Source organism: Pistacia vera, unplaced genomic scaffold (genome assembly GCF_008641045.1).
Source record: "Pistacia vera cultivar Batoury unplaced genomic scaffold, PisVer_v2 Contig157, whole genome shotgun sequence".
Lineage (NCBI taxonomy): Eukaryota > Viridiplantae > Streptophyta > Magnoliopsida > Sapindales > Anacardiaceae > Pistacia > Pistacia vera.
The window spans coordinates 858380-882278 of record NW_022195652.1 but is presented as its reverse complement, the minus strand read 5'-3'; the positions used below and the strand labels follow the sequence as shown (position 1 = coordinate 882278).

The 23899-nt window shown below is 33.6% G+C and overlaps 2 protein-coding genes and 1 pseudogene across 2 annotated transcripts; 2 read left to right on the top strand and 1 right to left on the bottom strand.

Moving 5' to 3' along the window:
- Positions 1-1410: 1410 nt before the first annotated feature.
- On the bottom strand, positions 1411-2637 carry LOC116124857 (annotated as a pseudogene).
- Positions 2638-4073: 1436 nt separating this feature from the next.
- Positions 4074-7256, top strand: LOC116124869 (uncharacterized oxidoreductase At4g09670). The gene is made up of 2 exons (XM_031410631.1): positions 4074-4603; positions 6408-7256. Exons 1-2 carry the CDS (start codon positions 4133-4135, stop codon positions 7023-7025), a joined length of 1089 nt encoding a protein of 362 aa, XP_031266491.1. The 5' UTR covers positions 4074-4132; the 3' UTR covers positions 7026-7256.
- A 12749-nt stretch (positions 7257-20005) lies between these two features.
- LOC116124806 (cytochrome P450 78A7) lies at positions 20006-21883 on the top strand. The gene is made up of 2 exons (XM_031410545.1): positions 20006-20998; positions 21263-21883. The coding sequence occupies exons 1-2, from the start codon at positions 20006-20008 to the stop codon at positions 21881-21883; spliced, it is 1614 nt and encodes a 537-aa protein (XP_031266405.1).
- The last annotated feature ends 2016 nt before the right edge of the window (positions 21884-23899 follow it).

Below are 23899 nucleotides of genomic sequence, written 5' to 3'. Positions count from 1 at the left end.
GGGCAACAGTTCAGAGTTGATAGCTCATACCAAGAAATTGCTTCATTCTCATTTCAAGCTTAAAGATTTAGGTTTATTAAGATACTTCCTTGGTTTAGAGGTAGCAAGATCAGCTAAGGGCATCATTGTTTGTCAAAAAAGTATGCTTTAGAATTGATTTCCACTACTGGTTTATCTGGAGCTAGGCCTTCTCTTATTCCTCTTGATCAGCATAAAAAATTTACTTTATCAGATTATGACAAATAGTTTGCTATTTTTGGGGATCCTCTACTGCCTGATGCTACAATTTATCAACAACTCATTGGAAAACTTCTTTACTTGTGTATGACACGTACAAATTTGAGCTATTCAGTTAGTTTATTAAGCCAATTCATGCATGCTCCTAAGGTGTCTCATATGTAGGTTGCCTTGAAGATTGTTAAGTTTATTAAACAAGCTTTGGGGGTTTGTGGTTATTTTTCCCATCTGATAACACAGTTCAGCTTAATGCTTACTGTGATTCAGATTGGGCCTCTTGTTTGATTACTCGGAGATCAGTCACTGGTTTTTGTGTGTTTTTGGGAAATCTCTTATGTCTTGGAAGTCAAAGAAGCAAGTTACAGTCTCAAGGTCTTCTTCAAAGGCAAAATACAGGGCCATGACTTCTGCTGTATGTGAAATTGTTTGGCTCTAGCAATTATTTTCGATCTTGGTTTTCCTAGTTTAGCTCCTATCCCTCTTTTTTTGTGATAACCAATGAGCCTTGCATATAACCTCTAATCCCATGTTTCATGAACGTACCAATCATATTGACATTGATTCTCATATTGTTCATGAGAAGATACAAACTGGTCTTATTCAAACTAAATATGTTCCTAGTAATGAGCAGAGGTCGATATTCTTACTAAATCTCTTGGTAGTCATTCACATAATCATTTTCTTTCCAAGATGGGACTGCTTAATCTTTGTCACTCACCACCTCGAGGGGTGTATTGAAGATATATCAGTTTTCAGCTTCAGACAACTCCAATCCAGCTCAGCATACTAATTTGTAGAATTGGTTAAAGTTGTTGTGTAGGTTACTGGTGTAATAGTTTGCAGCGGTTAGTGAAATAGAACCATAGTAGTTGAGCTGAGTTAGTACATAAGTAAGGTGTACTCCATTGATTTGTAATTTTTCCAGATTATGAATAAAATTTTTCTTCATTAAACTCTCTGTAGAAAAAGTTAATAATTTGAAAGCCAAAATTCTGGTAATTAAAACACACTCCTTTTTTGTATTTACTTCAACTTTACATTATTGAACAAACAGTATTTTACAAAACCTCAGGACACGCAATGGCAACCACAAATGAACATAACATACACGATCACACGTGAAGCTTCTTGAACTATGAAGCCTTGAATCTCCCACACGACAACCCTAAAAAACTAAGCAACGTCTATGTATCAAACATTCTTTGGAGTCTGCTCCACGTTCCTCTTCGGCACCGTCACTGTCAACACGCCATGATCCAGTGAGCACTTAATCTCATCCAAGTTGGCATTCTCCGGCAGCCTGAACCGCCTCACGAAGCTGCCTCGCCGCCTTTCAACACGGTCCCACTTGTCGTTTTCTTCCTTCTGATCTTTTGTCCTCTCACCACTGATCTGAAGCACGTTGCCGTCCTCCACATGCACTTTCACCTCCTCTTTCCTCACCCCAGCACCCATTAAACACGCCTTGTAGCTTACACAATACAGTGCTTAGAAATTTAGATAAAGGAGAAACTAAAAAAGCACAAAGCCCTATGATGCAGCCTATAGAAGCAACTTCCCTTTGCTTCATGCAATGATAATATGCAGCTCACAAAGAAATGTTTTACTACTAATATCGAGCAAAAGGGTTTTGTTCATAAATTAAATTCCTATTAAGGTATTTGTTACTCAGGACGGATACAGAATTTAATGTTGGAAAAGGAAATTCAATGTATAAAATAATTTGAAATTTCTAAAATTTATGATATAATCAGTAGCGGATCCAAAAATTTCTTTTAGGGTGGGCCAAAATAAAAATTTATTATAAATTATTATTTTTGTCCATTAATAATTTTTTTAGAGTGGGTCAAAATATATAAATTTACATTTACATATTAATATTAAAAAAAAAAATTTGGCCCACCCAAAAAGTGGTTGGATCCGCCACTGGATATAATGTTAGAAGTGTAAAAATATTCTATTTGTCTGCAATTTTACTCCTGTTGAGTTCTAATCGATAAAAAACGATATAAAATTTATTTAATTAAAAAAATTTATAATCTTTAAAAAAGCATTTATTTATCAAAGTTCAAAAGTAGATTATATCAAATTGGAAAATAAGTAAGACATGTAAAATAAAATTTGAGTGGGGTCATCAGCCCCCGCTGGACCCAAAAAGGGTCCGTCCTTAGTTATTTTACCTGGGAGATCGGCATGAAAGATATGGGAGTCCTCAGTTTCACGCCAGTCAACATGAGCGTGAGCCAGAGCGCTGGTTTCATCAGCGCGGTTCTTGTCTTGACCTTGAAGTTGACCCCAATTGGTTCCAGAGCTAAAAGGGTCCCATATTTCAGAGGCAAACCATGGATCGTAGTCTCCACCTCTGCGGCCTCCTCCGAACCAGTGTCCCAGTGAAGTCATTTGTTTTGTTTAGGCGGAAGCAGCAATGTGGTTTGGTTTTGTTTAGCTATGGCTTTGTAATTTGAGTCGTTACTTATTTGGTTTTTTTATAAGAAAGAAAGGCAGAGTATTGAGTTGAGGATTTTCATCCATGTTTGTTTCTGTATTTGCTTAGTCTTTGTGGTTAAGAGGCACGTGGGAGAGGTGGTGACACGTGTTGTTGTTGCCTGCTTAGTTGCCACGTGATTTCGGTGGAGCCAATTAATCTCACATAAATTAAAACAGAAGTTTATTTTTGAATCGTAAGTCAAAATGAAAGTATTATTTCTAAAGTTGAGTTATAAATAATAAATTTATTTAGTTGTATTTAACAGTTCTGAATTGCATCATTATTGATTAAAAACATTTTTTTTTTTTAATATCTAGGTGTCTAAATCAATTTGTACGTATTTTAACTAATCTTTCAAGATTAGATAAGAGTTTTAGTGATCATTTGCATTAGAGTCTAAAAAGATTTGAATTCAAGAATTTATGAAACTTTCTTTTGTTCCTTTATTATCAAATCATCTAGCGATGATAGATAAAAATTATATTATGAAAATAGGTATCTTAAACTCTCCGTCTATATGATTTTATCTTCTCTGTTTGTCCATACACATTATATTTTTTTATCCAATTATTTCTGATTTAAATCTAAGAATTAGTTTAAAATTTGTCAATCATCCAACGTCATCATTGAATTATAGTACTATATTAAAATATCGTTAGTTTTGGTGCAACGGATTTATTAAGTTATATAATAAGTAACATTATTAATATAAAAGATGACGGGCATTTCACCGTATTAAAACCAAGAGTCGCTGTTTTATTAAGAGTTAATAACAATAACGTCCCTCCAGTTTAATTAAATATAAGAGTTCCTCTAAGGTTATATTAATAATAAAAATCTCCTTTTTTTTTTCTTTGCTTTTGGGCAGAATAGAAGAATTACGAAACAAATTCTCATATCTTGTAGAAGGTTTTATGGTAAATCTTAGTAGTGTAGTTATTCAAAGATAAAAAAAATAAAGAAATTCAATCAATTTCACTGATTTAAAAAAAAAAAAATTCAGAATTATAAATATCATAAATAAAAATTATGATAAATAACTTAAATTTGAGATTTCAGTTAAAAATTAACATGTTTACGGAAGTATCTCAACAAATTATTGTATCCTAACATTTCAACACTTATAAAACTAAATTACCTTTTTCTTAACAAAAAATAAAAGTGAAAACTCTATGTGAGATACTTTTATAGATGGGCTATTTTGTAGTTTACACAAAAAATATTCTTGATATAATTTCTCATAAAAAAGGAAAAAAGTTCTTTTTAATGTTTCCCAAAACCTATGGGTGTTATATAAGTTAAAATTATCTTTTAGGGGTCCAAAAGTATTTAAATTCTCTTTAAATACGCATATCCACTTTGACTGTTTTTCTGAGGCCAATTCAACTCCTACCCTCATAACTCCAAATGGCCACTTCAACTCAAAACCCAGTCCGTTTCGGCATAATCGGGTGCGCAGACATAGCTCGGAAGCTTTGCCGAGCCATCAATCTCGCGCCAAACGCCGTCCTCTCAGCCGTGGCGAGCCGTTCGCTCGAGAAAGCCGTCAGCTTTGCAAAAGCCAACAATTTCTCCACTGAAGCCAAGATCTACGGCTCCTATGAAGGCCTTATTGAAGACCCTACAATCGACGCCATTTATTTGCCTCTGCCCACTTCGCTGCACGTAAAATGGGCCCTGAAAGTGGCCCAAAATAAGAAGCATTTGCTGATGGAGAAGCCGGTGGCCATGAACGTGCAGGAGTTTGATGAGATTGTGAAAGCGTGTGAGGAGAATGGAGTTCAGTTGATGGATGGTACCATGTGGGTCCATCATCCCAGGACTGCGAAAATGAAGGAGTTTCTTGGTGATGCGGAGCGTTTTGGTCAGCTTAGAAGGGTATTGAGTTTTTATATTATTTTATTTTTATATCTGGAGAGTTATTTTTTATTTTTATTTTTTTTATATATATTTATTTTCTTTTACGGGAATTTTATATCTTTGGTTGAAAATAAAAAATTTAAGTTTATATTTAGCAATGCTTTATTTAACACTCACATAACACTTCATTAAATGAAAAATATAATAATTGTGATGGATATGTGAGAGCCTGTTTAAATCAGCTTATTTGAGTTAAACTTATAGAAGGAGAGCTTATTGGAGTAGAGCTTTTATGAAAAATTGTTAGTTGTTTGGTTGAAGAAATGTAAAAAAGCTTTTTATTATTAAAATGTGGAAAAAAGGCTTTATTAACAAGAATTATAAAGTCAAATTTATAATATAGTAAATGAATGTATTTTTGATTCAACCCTTTAAATAAGTTTAGAAAAGAGCTGATGGAATAAGCTCAAAATTTGAGCTTCTTCCAATAAACGTAAAATCGCTTATTTTAAAAGCACTTTAATATGCAATCAAACAATTTAAAAGAATTCAAAAAATGGTTATAACTCTGAATAATTTGGCTAGTAGATAAGCGCAACCAAAAAGGCTTTGAATGTATATTCCAAAAGGACTTATTAAAGTCACAAAAGGATAAAATTTGGATAGTTAATTTTGTTTTTCTATAAATAAACGTAATGATATAATCAAAATTTTTGTTTTTTCAGTGTCATAGATCTCATTTAGAAATTACTTAATAAGGGCAGATATATCATGCATCTCGTGCGCGTATCTATGTGGACAAAAGAAAATATATAGGGATGGTTATGGAGGATATATGTGGTGGCATTTTAGGAGAAGGATATAGAGCTTTTGACCTTTTTGCTTACCTAGATATTATTTCTGGGGTTTTTCAACTAATGTTGCAGGATCCTGTTCCGAGTTTAGAAATCGGTGAAGAAGCACTAATAGTTGATGAATTTATGTGTGTTTTATCGCATAGATGGAATTTCCGAATATATTTTCTGTCCTTTTGTTTTAATTTGTGTGAAAAATCTCCATGCTTACCGGGCATTGATTGAGTGTAGTTTCTAAACATCATGATAGGTTACTAATGGAGAGGTTTTAATTTTTACTAATGGAGAGGTTTTAATTTTTGAACTGTTGTTCAGTTGTTGCAAAAGTTGTTATTTGGGATATTGTTGTTTGACTTGTGGACAAAAATCAAACCAAACTGCTATGGACTGGTTTCACTTACTGTAAACTGGAATAGAGACAAAATCAAACCAATGCAAATGAAAAATGTTATTGTGCTTTACCTTTTCTTATTCGATTAGAACCAGCATAGTAATTGCTGAAAATAAGTAGATTATTTTCTTGGTTGAAAAGTTTGAAGTAAATTTTGTTTCAGATTTAGCTATTTTACCTCAAAATAAATTCTCACATCTAATGCATGTATCTATTGTGTTATGATGTAATCATATTGCTTTCCAATAACCCACAGTATTGAAATTATGGCCTTTTGTTGACATATTCTGTTTGTTTGATTCATAGTCCAAACTTCATTTAATTTAGCATTCTCTTTTAATGTTCACTAATATTTTAACTGATGAAAAATTCAGATGTATATTTACTAAAAACCGATATACAAGTGAAAGTAAGTGTTAACACTGTACTTTAGGTAGAAGCTTGTGAAAGCAATAGCACATGCTAAGCGTGCACATTCATCTTTTTCTCCCAATTCGCCATGCTTAGTTACACCGACTTTCTCTTTTGAACTGAGTTTTTGCTATCACTTTTAAATTGATCCTTTTTGGGTCTGCAGATACACACATGCTTCTCATTTGCTGTTGATCCTGATTTTCTCAAAAATGATATTCGTGTAAAGCCAGATCTAGATGGTCTTGGTTCTCTTGGTGATGTTGGTTGGTATGGCATCAGGGCAATCCTGTGGGCAGCTGATTATGAACTGCCAAAAACAGTTACAGCCTTGCCTGGGCCGGTTCACAATGAAGCAGGGGTAATCTTATCTTGCGGGGCATCTCTTTATTGGGAAGATGAGAAAGTAGCCACCTTCCATTGCTCTTTTTTAGAAAATTTGACAATGGACATAACCGCAATCGGAACAAAAGGAACCTTGCATGTTCATGACTTCGTTATTCCATTTCATGAGAATGAGGCCTCTTTCAGTGCAGGTACCAAATGCTTTTTCAATGATCTTGTGACTGCATGGACACCGTTGCCAAGCGAGCACACTGTAACTGCAGATCTTCCTCAAGAAGTTTGCATGGTGAGAGAATTTTCTCGCTTGGTCGGAGACATTAAAAATGGCACAAAGCTTGAGCGTAAGTGGCCAATCATCAGTAGGAAGACACAGATAATATTGGATGCTGTGAGGGCATCAATTGAAAAAGATTTCACCCCAGTTACAGTTCAGTGGTAAATTAGGTTTCTCTGCTCTGTGCTTGGCCATTTCATTGCACTTCTAATAAAGATGATTCGGTTGTGGTAAATGTTTTTATTCAGTAAATATATGTAAGATTGTGCAGCTTATGATGTGTAACCTGGATTTGTATTCTAGATACTGTGCTTGAAAAGGACTGCTTCTTTACTTCAGTTTATGAGTTTTTAAATAAGATCTTGTAAGGGTGCGCTCAGTATTGTTTTCTTCTTATTCCATACCGATTGCTGCTGAAGAGATCCGATCTTGCTGATAGGGATGGCCGGGTCGAGTCTTGTCAGTTTGGTATTGAGCCATAATAAATAGGGGTGGGAAAAACGGGTTAACCGGTATCTTAAACCAGATCGGTTTTCAGTTTAAAAAAAAAATCTTAACCGAAACCGGTTTAGTTTCAATTATAAACCGGTTTAAAATAGAACCGAAAATTCGGTTCAGTTAACCGGTTAATTATGATGGGTTGTATTTGTTCTGCCCAATTCGGTCAAACCCTTTACTTTGACCCATTTGTTTTTTGAAGTTTTTTTTTTTTTTTTAAATTCGAATAAAGTTATATTATATGAATAATTTGAATTCATATAATTTTAATGTACATCAAGTATTAATAATTAAAATTATATTAGTGAAGACCTAGGATAAATTTTTTAAAAATGCACAAATATAAATTATTTTTTAAAAAATTGAATTTTGGAAAATGCATTAGTGAAGACTAGGATAAATTTTTTAAAAATTGAAAAATATAAAATTATTTTTTTATTCATTGAATGGTTTAAAATCTGATTGGTTAGCCCTTTTTGTTATTTAAAAAAAACCGAATATTCGGTTTACAAAATATGACAAACCGAAAGGAAAAAACGAATTTTTGGACTGTTTTGGTTTTTTTTGGTTCGGTCCGGTTTTCGATTTTTTTTCCACCCCTAATAATAAACTTCGATGATTAGGCTCTTTAGCTTCATAATAGCCGAGATTAATAGCAGTAAGGTGTATAGTTGCTTCTTTCTAATCTTAGACTCTAAGTAACTTCATTTCATTTTCCATGAAATGTATTATCCATATTTCAATAACCAAGCGGGTGGAGACCCGACAAAGTTGCCAGGTTGACCGATTTTATCGGTTTGACCAGTCGTAAACTGGTGTAAAAAAGTTTAAAATTCACAAATCACCCCTGAAAATTATGTGAAGTCCCAACAAGTTTCAAATTTATCAAACATACTCCAAATACAAATCGGGTGACTAGTTGGCGGTGGTGGCACACCAAATACAATAATAATTCATTGAGTCCCTTCCCTCACAATCTACGCAAGATTTGGCCAAAATTGACCAATTTCGGCTAGATCTCTCAATGACGGCATCGATCGATTTTGGTCAGATCTCACCATCGTCAGCTTCGACAACCCTCCTTATCACCACGAAAATACTCTCTTATCTCCTGACCAAAACTCATCTCACCTACCCCCTTTACCTCGCCAATCGTGGCAAAACTGGCTATTGCTGCTATTGTTTTTTTTTTTTTTTCCGGTTATTAACTCACCGAAAATCACTTCTGTTGCCACTATTGCACTCACCGGCACTTTCTTTTCAGAAGCCTCAACATCCGACTTCAATTGTTTGCCGATCATCATTTTAAATTCTAGAATTTTGGGTGAATTGAGAAATTGTTAACCGGCCTAGTGAAGGTCCCGGGTCTTGGTTGCACTAGTTCAACCAGCCATGGGCCAGATTTTAAAACACTGTGTATTATAGAATTGCCTGATCAGCCTTGCCAATGGGATATCCAAACTTCTTTCAAGAATAAATTATTCTCATGGAATTGTTACATTGCTAGGGAATAAGGATACCTTCTTCCTCGACTATTACTCTTTCTAATGTAACCTAATTTAATGGTGCAATTGGATGGTACGTTACTATGTAATGATATTTAACTAAATTTAGTGGTGCAGTTGGGAGTTAATGTTATTGCAGCTCGAATTAATCTCTTTATATAATGATATTTTTTAACTTAATTTTGATCTTTCTAATGTAAGATATTTTTGACCTAATTCAATGGTGCCGTCGGAAGGTAACTTCTGCAACCAACTATCGGATCTCTCTAATGTAATGATATTTAATCAGGTTTGATGGTACAGTCCGATGGTTGGGTAAGGTAACCTTACCGCAACCATACCGGATGACCCTTTTTCACAATGATTTTATGTGCTCTCAAGTCTCAACTCAGATTTTACCTATCAGGACTCAGGGGTCTGAGAGCCCGATCAGAGTAGGGGCAAATAACAATTTGTGGCCCATAAAAAGGGTCTTCGCCGAGAATATTGGAAATTAAATGGCCATTTTATGTACTATTGTGTAAATTATTCTGAAAATAATTTGCAAAATAGAAACAAAATTGAAGGCCGTATTTTTAAGATTTGAGTATCCATTCAATATCATTTGTAAAAGCAAATATCTAAAATGGAAACAAGGAAACGAGGTTGGCTTTGTTATGTTTTAATATATAATTACAAATTTTATAGTTTCAAATTTTAGAACTATCTAAAAAGAATCTAAAAATAGAGCATGATTCAAACTTTTAGTGGTATTTTAACATTTTTAACATTTGAAAATAAGTTTGATATAATATTTGTAACTATAGAAAACTATGAAAATAACTTTTAATTGTTTTTTGATTTTACATTAGCTTTTTAATATATATTAAAATTATATAGTTTCAAATCTTAAAACATCTAAAAAGAATCTTAAAAAACTAGAATATGATTCAAAACGTTTAGTGGTACTTTTATATTTTTAACATTTGAAAATAAGTTTGATATAATTTAAAAACTATAGAAAATTATGAAAATAACTTTTAATTGTTTTTGATTTTATACATTAGCTTTTTGGTTGTATCAGAAACTATTTACAAAAACATTTCAACTCAAAATGCTTCCTCACTCCAAGTGTTTTATTTTTATTTTTTTTTTTTATGTCTGGGGTGTTTGGGCCAGTTCGCGAATTAATTAATCCTAAGAATCCATTGAACACCTTACAAGCCTAATGTTTCAGGTAAACCACAAATATGGTAGTGATTTCAAGATAGTTTGAACACAGAAAGTCAATAAAGAGAGTAAATATTTTAACCGCCAAACCAATTCCAAGTGTTTTTCTTTCCCTATATACAAAGACTATACTATTGAAGAAAGTAAACTTGATATCAAAACTAAACTCTCAAATTCGAAGCCTTTTTATATTTCATGTGTAGGTCTCTCTTGTAAACATTCATATATAATTTGAACTTAAGTTTTTGCAGATTTCTACTTTTATTTTTACATCTATACTTACAAATTATTTTAGGTCTAAATTATAATAAAAAAAGTTTCTTTTATGATAAAATGTGGGTTTTATAATATAAAGAATATAACAACATGTTATAAATAACATATTGTCGATCAAAAGCCATGGGCATTGTTTCATTATTTGGATATGATTTTTGATATTTTTAGAGTTGGGTGAGAATAATGAGTTTGAAAATTAACAAAACACCTCTCTAGGTTTGCTAATTTACTAAACACCCTAATAAATAAAATTTTTGTAAAATGATAAAAACACCCCCACCCACAGTTGCCAGATTCGACTACCACTGCCGGAATCTGGCGTTAGGCGCACGACTAGCCAGATCTGACCATCGTGTGTCGCTGTGGCCTTTTTTGGCCAGATCCACTACGGATTTGGCCAGAAAAGGCGAGATCTATGGCCATTTCTAGCCATCAACGACGACCAGCTACGACTACAGATCTGGCTGTCTGACCTTTTTCGGCCTTTTCCGGCCAGATCCACGATGAATCGGCCTAAAAATAGATCGGCACATTACTGGCCAGATCTAGCCGGTAGTGTGCCATTATACTAGATTTCGGCCACCTTTCGGTGGTGGTGGCCAGTAATGTTGGAAAAGTAACGGCCGCGCCGCGGCGGCGTTAGGGGTTTTGGCAGGTCGGACCTAACCCAGCTTGCCAACAATCCGACCCACCACTGTTAGGTGTGGCGGCCTAGCCTGGCCCGCTAACCTAACCAGAGGGTTATGCTGTAGGCCGGGCCGGGTTAGAACCCCCCCCCCCCCCCCCCTCTTTTATTTAATTTTTTCTTTTCTATTCTTTTGTATAATTTTTTTAGTTAACTTTTCAAATATCAATAATTTAATTAAATTAATTTTTTTTTTGTTAACATTTCAAATATTAATTCAATTAATACAATAAAATTGTAATATAAGAAAAATTAGATAAATAGATTTATTCATTTATCAAAAAATAAACTAAGAAATTACAACAATTATTACCTCGTTAAAAATCTCACCAAGAAAACCTAATGGGACAAAAAACTTGGTAAAGAAAAAACAGTGCAATAATTGACAATTAATTTACAAGTTACAATTTACAAAAAAACTAATTGGAGGTTGACTAGGACCTCCCTCATCGTATCATCTATATTACAAATTGAAATGATTCTATTAAAGTATCGTCGACAACCTTGTATTGATCTTGATGGCACGACGTTCCTAACTCGAGACATGTGAGGACTTTAATAATTTTTGGTGAAAGTTTAGTCCTCATTTCATTTAAAATTCTTTCACTTGCACTAATTGTTTGTTCGGATGAGACAAGACAGAGAAAACATCCAAGGCAAGTCTTGATAATGCCGAAAAATACTTTTCTGGTTTTCCAATATTCTAAGACATCAAAGTTGACTTTGTTGTGGATCTACTGGTAACATTCGGGAGTTCCCAAATGTTGAAGCTCATTACTCTATGACTGCATGGAGGACAATATATTCGTTGTTGGTGCTTCTGAAGAGGAGGCTGTGCTTCGGTTCGGGTTCTTTCGCCTATTAAATGCACTCCAGGAGTAGAAGTCTTCATTTGTTCTTCGATGTGAACTTCCTTGGTATTTTGCCTCTTGCGGGTTCCATACCTGTTTTCATATTGGAAATATACCTCTGCAAGACACTCTTTTACCTCTCCTAGTTGTTGGCATATGCTTCGTTTTGTAAATTTTCAGTTAATATGTCTAACCATTTTCTAAACTGTTACTTTAATTCTAGGATCAAATATAACACCTAAACAATAACGAAAGGAATGGGTTTCCAATATCTTAAAAAAAAAATTTTCATTGCCTTTATTGGTCCCCCTAAAATTTCATTGTTTTTGTTTTTTCTAAATAACTTTAAATTTTTATAATTGTATGTATTACCAATGGATTAGGAGGATAATACACACAGAAAGTTGTAAAGTAGATTGGTAAAAAATTTAAGAAGAATGAAATATATTAGTATATGCCAATCATTTTCTATAATAATGAGGACTCTATTATTTGCTACAAAATAATTAATTAAATTGCATAACGTAAACATGAATTGAGCATTAAATAAGTATTATTCCATCTAACAGGTATGTTAATGCAAAAGTGAGACATATTTGATTTTATACAAGTATTTGAAATTCGATTTCTTCTATTACTACTAGTAATCCAAGCTAAAGAATCCATAATTCTATCAATATTATCTCTAATTGTTTTCATACCACTTTTCACAATTAAATTAATAATGTGACAGTACAACGTTGTGAAAAAACTTCAAATTGTTATAAAAAAGATAATTAATTTTAAAAAAATCTATAAGTACTATTAGCACTTGCATTATCTAAAGTTAAACTTATTATTTTATTAATAACATCAAATCTTCTAAGCTTCAACAATTTTATTATAAATTTGTTGACCACCATGATCTGTTAGTGAACGACCCACTTCGCAGTGGAAAACAAAAACATGGATCGTTCCTTAGAACCAAGATCGGGTATAATATCACAGTTTATACAGTATATAAATTAAATCTGCGAAAATCAGATTCAAGGTTCAATAATCTTACGCACGTTTGAGGCTCCTCCAACTTTGTCCTTGAGCGTTTTGCTACCGACCCAAGTGTAGGATCGACACGACGTAGTCCACACGAAGATAATCGCAAGGAACTAAGGAGAGATTTGCTAGATCTTCCTTGCCTTAAGAAACAAGAAGAAAATGAGTATTTGATTTGGCTAAACCAAAATCTGGCGTGGGAGAGAAAATGGGGCTGTAGGGTTTTGCACTTTTCAATGAATGTGAATGAAATAAAAACTCACTCTTTTTTCAATTAATATTTTTGTTTTATAGTGTTATTTTACTTGCCCTATTCCCAATGAATGGGCTTGGGCTCCCACCCAAACACCCCTAATTAGATATTTATTTAATTATCATTATCTTCAATTAAAATCAATTAATATATATTTAATATAATATTAACATTTAACAATATGATAATTTATTTAAATATATGCGAACATATATTTAAACGTAATTTCACTTATTTAATTTTTCTAATAAATAAATAAAGGCTACGACTCACAAATTTAATTGCACTGTAAAATTACCAAAATACCCTTTCACCTAAAAAGAAAAACGCCCTTCTTTCTTCTTGGCTTTAAATTATCTTCTATGTGTGTTACCCATAGACTCCTCATCATACCGCAGTGTATAGTGTCGCGATGAACACCAATTGATCGTCTCACTAATATACAACCAAGATTGGCCCCTAGCAAGACATCATGGCCACCCGATAGATTCGGATTCAGCAAAGTAGCTACCTGTCAACGATATAGTTACCGTACAATTCGATCCTTTCATCATACTGTATCTCAACGAGACGAAGGTATAGAAATAGTGTCAACCTCCGTTATTCTCGATATTTGTATTCAGTTTCTGGACCAATGACCTGTATTATAAACGAATAGAGCAAAACTCAACCCCACTGTGGCCACAGTTTTAGGTCATTGTCATATACTGAATTGCCCGTGAGATAACTCTCCCGTACCCGGGAGTGATGAATCCTCTATCAATCCACTATAGTCTTGATACACTCCTTGATACAGCCAATCACCACCGTATTGACAGCTCTGAATAGAATTGTGTTAGGCTAGTGTCAAACTGCACCAATCGGTGCACAAGGCGCTCCGGTGATTTCAAGTCTAAGGATCACATGTACCACCATTCGTTAGAGGATTTGTTTCTATAGAAATTGGGGTTATATCCATATGGAATCTTTGGTGGTCGTCCAATGAACTTGCTACGATGTATTTGCCTACAGCAAGCACCCATGTGTTGTACCAGGTTGTCACCAAACAACCTACAAGTGAGATCAGTCACTGCCTTTCGACAGGGTCGTTCAACACTATGATAGCCTTACCGTATTATATGTGCCCTTACTTCAGAATAATACTGGGCTACAGACGTTTCTAGAATGGCACCATATGTGCTCATAAGGTTCTCACTATCAAGATTTGAAACACTTGATACCCTAGTCATGGTTCTACCATTCTAAGGACATATATCATACATATTGCAATAATAATGATTTACGCGATATAGAATAAAATGCCTTTTATTGATTAATGAACATTATTACAAGAGTCAATTCTACATAATTGATTGGCTCTAGGGCATCTACTCTAACATGGTCCACATCCATTAATCTAAATCATAATAAAGATCTATTTAATTTACATTCGTTATCAAAATAATGACTAGTCATACAATATAATATTGTTTAACTCTACCACTTCAAATATCGGCATTAGAGCCACACTAACATGACAACTATTATTTTATTTTTTATTCTAATTTCATTTTTCCAAACAATTTTATTAAATCATTTCTAGTTGAGTTTTAGAATAACTTTTAAATCCTGGAAAAAAAATTTTTAATAAATCTTCAAAATATTTATCTTCAGTCATATTAATAAGTTGATCAGTTGCAGCAATATATAAAGCTAATTGTTCCCTATATACATCAGAATTATAACGCCGAGTAGTACATATTAATTACTTGAGTTTGATGGTTCTTCTATTTCCATGTTGAGCAATATGTTTATTAGCATGCCGTTTTAAAGTACTAGTACCATTACCTGAATCAACTTATAAATATTTCCACAATATTTGCATCTTGCTTTCTTCACTTGAACTCCATTTTTTGTCTCGTAAAACTTATTGAAATGCACCAAACGTCTAATGTGTGTCTATCGCAGTTTGACAGTAGTTGTGAACCGCTTCAGCTTGAGATGAAGTTGGATGAGGACAACGATTACGAGGACGACTTCTAAACCATCGGGAGCTGTAGCAGCCTGGAGAGGAATCAAGGGAATATTATGAGTATATTAGATTCTGAGACTGGGAAAGCGGGACGATTTGAATCTGCATTTATGTTATAACTCAGGGGGACTAGGATAGTAGTTTCCTTCATTACAGAATTGACGGGATGGAAAATCTATCCATTGTAGTTAAAAAAAAAAATTTGATATAGAAAAAATAAAAAATTAAAGAAGGAGAATTGGAATTTGGAATATGAATTGAAAATTGCAAAAAAAAACTAATAAAAATAAAATAAGAGCAAATTGACAACAAGAGAATAATTGAGAGATTTCAATAGAGATTAGAGAAAATGAGAGAATTTGGCATGTGAGAAAATATGAGAGTTTATAGCCTATTTATAAAAAAATGGGAAATAAATGATGAAAAAGACCCTTCCAACTGCTTAAAACGGCTATATTTTAAGAGTAAAAGAGGTATTTGAAAAAAAAATTAATTTTGTATTTTTTTTTTTTTTCAGCCAACCTGCGGGTCAACCCAATGGGTTGGCGGGTTCTTTTAAAAAAAAAAAAAAAAAAAAGCAACCCGCCGGGTTGCCATATTACAACCCGGCCCGCCCGAGGGTTGCATGCGGGTCAGGTTCAACCGGCCTGCCTTATAGGCGGTCTAGGTTGAACCCTCTTTAATGCGGGCGGTTAGGGTTGACCCGCCTAACCCGACCCATTTGTTCCACCTCTAGGGCGGAATCTGACAATATGGGTGGATGGGGGTGTTTTTGTTAATTTTTAAACTTTTTCTGAGGGTGTTTAGTTAAATTAATAAACTTAAGGATTTAAAATAGTTGAAGAAAATTAAAATATTTTAAGGATAATGAAACTATTTTGATATGATTGAGAATAGATATGAAATATGGAAACAAAAGACCCATATTATTATAAATGAGGCACAACTGTGAGGTTTCCTGAACGCCCCTGAGATTAGGTGAGAAAAACTAAGAGACCACATGTTTCACTGTAGAACAACTTACACCCTTGTAATTGAATAATGTACGTGAAAAGTAACTATCATATGAGTAAAATGTACGACAAAATTTAAAAAAAAAAAAAAAACGTTTTTTATTTCCTAAATGTCTTATTGAATTGTTAAAGTTTAATACTTTTTTATCATAAATAAATATATATAATAATTTGATCATATGACAAATTTCAAATATTAGCTTTTTTTTTGTTGTAAAAGAAAAGATAAAATAAGTTATTAGTTACTATAACAAGATCTTATGTCCCACCTAACTTTTCACAAAATGTTTGTTAATTTAGAATAATGATATGTACAAACAAGTCTTACAAAGATTTGTGTATAAACTGATGTGACATAAAATAAATAAAGAGTGAATATGATAAGTTTGACTTATATTCACTCATCTATTTATTTTATTCACATCAATTTGTACACAAATCTTTGTAGATTTGTTGTACATCTAAATTATTGTAATTATAAAGGCTAGTGTTTCATTATGAAATCGGTGGGTCTTTAGTTCCTCTCACTAAACCTTAGGGGTGGTAGTTGAAAAAGCTCGCGGAACTGTGGTGGTATCATGGTTATAGAACCCTAGAAGCATATAAAAACTAAAAATAAAAGCAGCAAGTAGCCATTTATTAAAGAGGCGTGAAGAAGACAACAAAGAGTTTGAATTCTATATAGCCTTCTAAGAGAACAACCTCAGTTTTCAGTGTACTATAAGCCTAAAAATATGTGTCAATGACACGTGAAAAGGTAAAACACAATCACAAGTCGCCCTTTTTTTATATTCTTATAGCTGGAATGGGTTTGGCGTAGTACAAATCAAATGTTTGTAATTAATATTTGAAGATCTTTGTTAACTTACAACTAGCTTTTCTATTGTCGAAAGTTTGCAAAATTTCAAATATGATCGTAAACTTTTAATGTCTAGTTCTTTATGAATTGATCTGAATACATATACAGTATATGCAAAAAATATGAGAGCTCAGGTAATTTATAAAACTGGGTTGTATGGAAAATTTGGAAAACCAATTGATTTGATTTTGAGCTTGGACTGAGATAATTTATATATAGATTATTATTGCCTTAAGTACTCTAATTATTGATTAATGAAGAAGTAATAGTTTGTTTTGGGATTGTTGATGTTATGGGGAGGAGGGTAAAACTTGTGCAACCCTAGGAATAACATTCTTCTAGGAGCGAGCTCATTTCCCTCTAGTTTTTTTTTTCTTAAGATCAATCAAATAATGCACATAAATCTATACCACAAGTTACAAGTTACATGTAAAGTTTGTTGCCAGTGGATTGGTTTTCACAGTGACAGCTTGCTCAATTTACATTATCTATGTTTTGTGATCAAAGTTAACTAATTATAAATTGAAAGAAAAAAAAAAAGTGTTCAAATCAAGCTATATATATATATGTCAATGGCGAATTACATAATTCCATCTGTGTATGCATGCTTCGAAGCTTTTTTAACTTCAGGATTTTGCTATTCGTTTTGAGGTTGAACATATAATTGATTTTACCAACTTCCTAGCAACAAAGATACATTCAAACTAACTTATCATTTATACCTTCTAATTGAGAAAATTGAACTTAACCTGAAATCATATTAATATAAAGAAGATAATTATGCGATGATTATGATTGAATATCAATTTTAAAATGTTTCTATATGTGTAATTATATATTATTAGAGATCAAAAGATGACACGTTATGCTTGTATGATTGGTTGAGACTTTTGCAAAATGTAATACTGTGGACTCATGATACAAAAAAAAAATAAAAAAAAAAAAAAAAAAAAAAAAAAAAAAAAAAAAAAAAAAAAAAAAAAAAAAAGAGAAGAAGGACCGTGTGGTAACTCACAATTGAAGCCGAAAATCTTGTAAATACACCAACCAAAAAGATATTTTGGAAGTTTGACGAACGAATTACATTCCCTCCCTCACCGTCGGTAAGCCAATAATAATAGACAGGGTGTAGCCTATAGGTGAAAAGCAGGGTTTTGGGTAGATTGAGGGAAGTGCAAAAAGTGAAATCTAGAAAGTTTGACTTGAGAATCACGCAAACAAACATGGTGTGCACGAGAGTTGAAGAGCCTCGAGAAAGGGAAAAATCTCAACTATCCTCTGAAGTTGTGTTGGCGTGTGAATTCTCGGTCGAATAACAACACAAGTATCGAGTAAACTGTAAAACACTTGTAAAAGTCTTAGCTTAACTTAACCCAATACAACACGCTACCCCCTCGTTTCCTGCCCTAACACACGCTTGCGACTGCCACCACCACCAGCTGCTCTTTGTAATGTGGGCCTAGGATCCGACTTTCATGGGCACAAACACAACTCATCAATATGCTTCATTTTGGGATCCCCATTCCCAACACTTCACTTCAAATCTATCATAATCGTTTAATTTGTTTTAGGGTTTTGAGTGTTTCTAAGCTGGATGATCATTTAGTCTTGGACTCTTGGTTCTTATGAATGTTGATGATTTACTTAATGTTGATTCCTAGTATTAGAATTAAAGTCTCGTATTCAATCCAACAGAATGGGGTGTTTGTATCTGTGAAATATACAATCATGCATGCTCATTATTATATTTGTTTAGGTAAAAGTTTAGATTGATATATTATCCTGATCCAACAAATGCCATTACAAAAATTTTGGTATACTCCACTTGGTCATCATGTTTTAATTTGCAGCTCCAGAAAGTTTTAGGAGGTGATAATAATTTGTTTGTAATTTATCCCACTACTTGCTGCTTCTTATTTTATTTGTTGACCTAGATACCTTGTAGATAAATCATTACTAAAACTCAGTTTTGATTACCCGATTGTTCAAACTTAAGTGAGTACAGTTATACATAGTGAAAAACTTATGATATATTTCAATATTTCATTGAGCTTGAATATGTATTTCAATATTTCATTGATCTTATTCAAGCTTGGTACATATGAACGAACTTCAGTTGATCCCGGCTGGTATATATAATAAGTTTAAATTTAAGTCTTATATTGCATATCAAATCGATATGAAAACAGTAACTATGCATGATACTGACCCGTTGAATGGCCTAAACTCAAAATAAAAAAGAGTCAATACAAGTTGACTAATTAAAAAACACTTGAGAGAATTTGTTTAGGCTATCTGATATCTCAGCAAGCCACTCAGCTTCGTGAAAACTGAAAATCCATATGGTTTCGTAAAATAATGATATTTAAAAGATATAATTCATATTCTTTACGGAAATTCGATATCTCAACTGTCATATTGTTTGTGACATTACTCAATTATTCATGTAGATATCTTCAATCAGTTTAACATGTTACTATAAGAATATAAAATTTAGGAGCAAGTATGAAGTATCACTTCTGTAAAGTAAATACAATTAATTAATAACATAAACTTAATTAAGAAATGATTAAAAGTTCCATCACACTTTAGAATTTGATGTGATTACGATAATGATATTATTGTTGGAGAACAGATATTACGTCACTCTGGCTGAACATTATGTTTGACCGGCATAAATCTCTCTCTACTGCGTAGAAATAAATTAAATAACGTATAAAATACACTTTGCACACGTAGATATGTATTCTATTATACGCAAACTTGGCCCTAAATTTTTTATCATAAGATCTTTTTACTTTTCATCGATCAAATCCCTTCTTCTTCATGCATGCACATATATTTAAACTAAACTCACCGTCCCTCTTTCTAACCACAATACAAATTTATCTTTTTCTCTAATTCTCTCTTGAGCTTGAACTTGAGTACTCAGTGAGTGTGTGTGTTGAGTGTTATGGATTTTACTTCAATTAATTCTGTTGATACTAATTGGTGGGTGTTTACACTCCCAGCAATTGTTGAAACTCAGAATTTGTTTAATTCTTGGCTTTTGATTTCAGTTTTTATTGCATTCCTGTGTGTTGGTCTCTTGACATGGGCTGTATCCACTGGAGGTTTGGCCTGGAAAAATGGGAGAAACCAAATGGGTTTAGTTCCCATTTTGGGACCCCGGGGTCTCCCTTTGTTCGGCTGTTTGTTCAGTTTGAGCTGCGGCTTGGCTCACCGTACTCTCGCCTCCATGGCCTCTAGCTTTCGTGCTAAACAACTCATGGCTCTGAGCCTGGGTTCAACCCCTGTTGTTGTCACTTCTGATCCAATTATCGCCCGTGAAATCTTAACCTCTCCTCACTTCTCCAACCGTCCGATCAAACACTCGGCGAAAAGCCTCATGTTCAGTCGCGCCATCGGGTTTGCGCCGAATGGTTCCTACTGGAGGCTCCTTAGGAGAATTGCTTCTTCTCACTTGTTTGCGCCCAAGCGCATTGCGGCGCACGAATCCGGGCGCCAGATGGACTGTGTTGCCATGCTGCACGCCATAGCTGAAGAACAATCTCTTAATGGAGTTGTTTATTTGCGCAAACATTTACAAGCCGCGGCTCTGAACAACATAACGGGCACGGTGTTTGGTAAACGATACGATACGGAGCGTCTCCGTGACGAGGCCAAAGAGTTGCATGAGATTGTTAGAGAAGGGTTTGAGATCTTGGGTGCTTTTAACTGGTCTGATTATTTGCCATGGCTGAAATGCTTTTATGATCCTTTTCGTATCAATGAACGTTGCTCGGTTCTTGTTCCTCGTATAAGAAAACTGGTGAAACAAATCATTAGAGAGCACCAACTCAAAGACGAAAAAGAGCTCCTTGATGATTCTGCTTTTGTTGATGTTTTACTCTCTTTGAATGGCGACGAGAAGCTGAATGAGGATGATATTATTGCTGTGTTATGGGTTGGTATCTTGATATTTTTAATATTTGAATTGATATTTTTAATATGTTTGATATAATATTTAAAACCTATTATAAAAACTCTGAAAACAATTTTTAATTATTTTTTTTGTTTTACATTAGTTCTTAGATTGTATCCAAACACTATTTAAAAAAAACGTTTCTACTCATTTATACTAATGCAACTTCATAAGATTCATTGTATCTTTTACTTTCAATAACAAAAACCTATATTTAAATTCTTTATCTTTTCTTTCTTTGAGCAGGAAATGATTTTTCGTGGCACTGATACAACAGCAATTTTAACTGAGTGGGTCATGGCCGAGTTGATTTTGAACCCTGATGTACAAGTTAAAGTTCATCAAGAGCTTGACCTTATTGTAGGAAATAAGATTGATCTCACAGATGTTGACGTGGCGAAATTAAAATACCTTCAGGCTGTGATCAAGGAAACCCTACGAATCCACCCACCGGGGCCTCTCCTCTCTTGGGCCCGGCTTTCCACGTCGGATGTCCATCTCAGCAATGGCATGGTGGTCCCCGCTAATACGACTGCCATGGTCAACATGTGGGCCATAACCCATGATCCAACTGTGTGGGAAGAGCCATTGGCGTTCAAGCCAGAGAGGTATTTGAAGAGTCAAGGTGGTGCTGACGTGGACGTGAGAGGTGTTGACCTGAGGCTTGCACCGTTTGGGGCTGGCCGTAGGGTTTGTCCAGGGAAGAACCTGGGGCTTGTCACGGTCAGCCTTTGGGTGGCGAAGTTGTTGCACCGATTTGAATGGGTTCAAGACATATCTAACCCAGTTGACCTGAGTGAGGTGCTCAATCTGTCCTGTGAAATGAAGAACCCTCTCCGTGCTGTTGCGGTTCCAAGAAATGCATGATCGTGTTCAACTCTTTAAGGGTTGGGGTTTTGGCAAAAGAACGAACTTATCAAATATGGTAATGTTATGGCTTTGTTTTATAAATATAGGTATATGTTTGGTAAAAAATAAAGTTGAATGACTTAATGATAACTTTAGTCCAGTTCAACATGTTTATGAAATATAAGACTGTTGTTGTTGTATTGTTAATTTGTGCTGTGAATTTTAGCTATAGGGATGTTTTGGAGCTAAGCCCTTTGAAAATTAATGTTGGTGTTGCTAAAGTGTACGTGAAAATTCTGTAATATGTATTTTAAATGTAATATTATATAAGGTGTGTTTTTGTTTGAACTATGAATAAAACATGTACGTTTTTAGTTTAGTTGACTGTTGTCTTACGTTGTACCAAAATCTTACATTCGGGGAGCCTCAAAGAAACTATAAAATTCTGAGTTCAAATCTCACGTTCTAGACTTAAACATCAATGTTAATAACTTAAGCTTTGAGGTCAAGATTTTCAAGTGGTAATATCCCCTAATTGGCTATAACATTACCTAAGTGAATAATCCATGAGATTAGTTTCAATTCATTCCGGATCATTGAACTTTTTTGTATTTAAGTTAAATGTCCATGTTAGATTAAGTGATATACTCTTTTCAAATGAAATCCCAAATGATGTGTGCTTCATGTGCATTAACATATCATTTAAAACCTGAACCCTTTATTTACATATCAAAGCCACACAAGGAAACACATCACTTGGGATGAGAAATTTGTGAAATCATTTGGGAAGAGTAGTAATTATATCCATATTGGATTGAGTTTTACCTCATAATTCAAGCTTTTAATTTTTAAGAAAAAGCGTTAAAACTCAAGAACAATATTTTAAACAGAAAATCCAATCAAATTACCCAATTGGGCAAAACTTCTCTATTATTTCTTCCTCGATTGGCTAACTGACAATATATGTTCAATTATTATTGATATGGTGAACAAGCTAAATTTGTATGTCATATGTATCATAGTCGGGTGCTTTTAAGATATATTATTACCAGATTTTTCAAATTTACCAAAAAAATAAAAAAAAAATCTATACATATTTTTAATTGATTTTTGATTGCTAAGGACATAATTCATTTTTTATTGTTTTGTGAAAAAGATATCACCTATTTGTATACTCTTTTGAATTCCATGCGGTCCAAACTTCCAACGTCCTACTTTAGGATGTGGTCTTATTAAATCTGTTGGTTTTCATAAATCTGTGTATAATTTAAATACGAAAACGCACTGTTCACGTTGCATTGACAAAAGTTTTGGATGTCTAATTAAGAAAGCTAACAAAATGAGGGAGTACGTTACTAGATTTTCTAATTTCATGGGATGAATATATAAGTTTTTTGAAAAAAAAATTAATTAATATATTCACTATCTCGTACCTTTCATGGATGATGTCAAAATATTTTTTTTTTTATTAAAAAATAATTAATAAGTTGAAGTTCTACCTAAAATTTGAGCATATCAACATTGATCGACCTCAGGCACCAACCAAATTAATGTATTCTAATTTAAATGCAAGCTGTTTAAAAGGGTACGTTAGACTGTTTGATTAAATCCTTCCTGGGATCAAAGAGATAATCTTTAATAATTAATTTAACTTAGTTTGCACGTAATTAATCAACACAGACGTGAATTGCTCAAATGTGAAATTTTCATAACGAATTATGTTCTACCACGTAAATATTTATATAAACGATTGAGTTTCATGTCGGTTTAGTAATCCATTGAATCGACAAGATGGGCTGGCCTTTTCTCCATTCTTCTAAACTCAAGAATACCCACCAACCAAAGAAAATATAAACAATTAATAAGAAAAAAATATTTTATTATTGTGTGTGGGATAAAAGAAGGGCCTTGACCATCATTTCGACCGTCGTTGTGTTATTGGTTTCGCTTAGGTCGGCTATCATAGTTCCCCACATGCATAAACCCATGATTTTCTGACAGCATCTATAAGGTCTGTAAACCGTGTGGTATCAG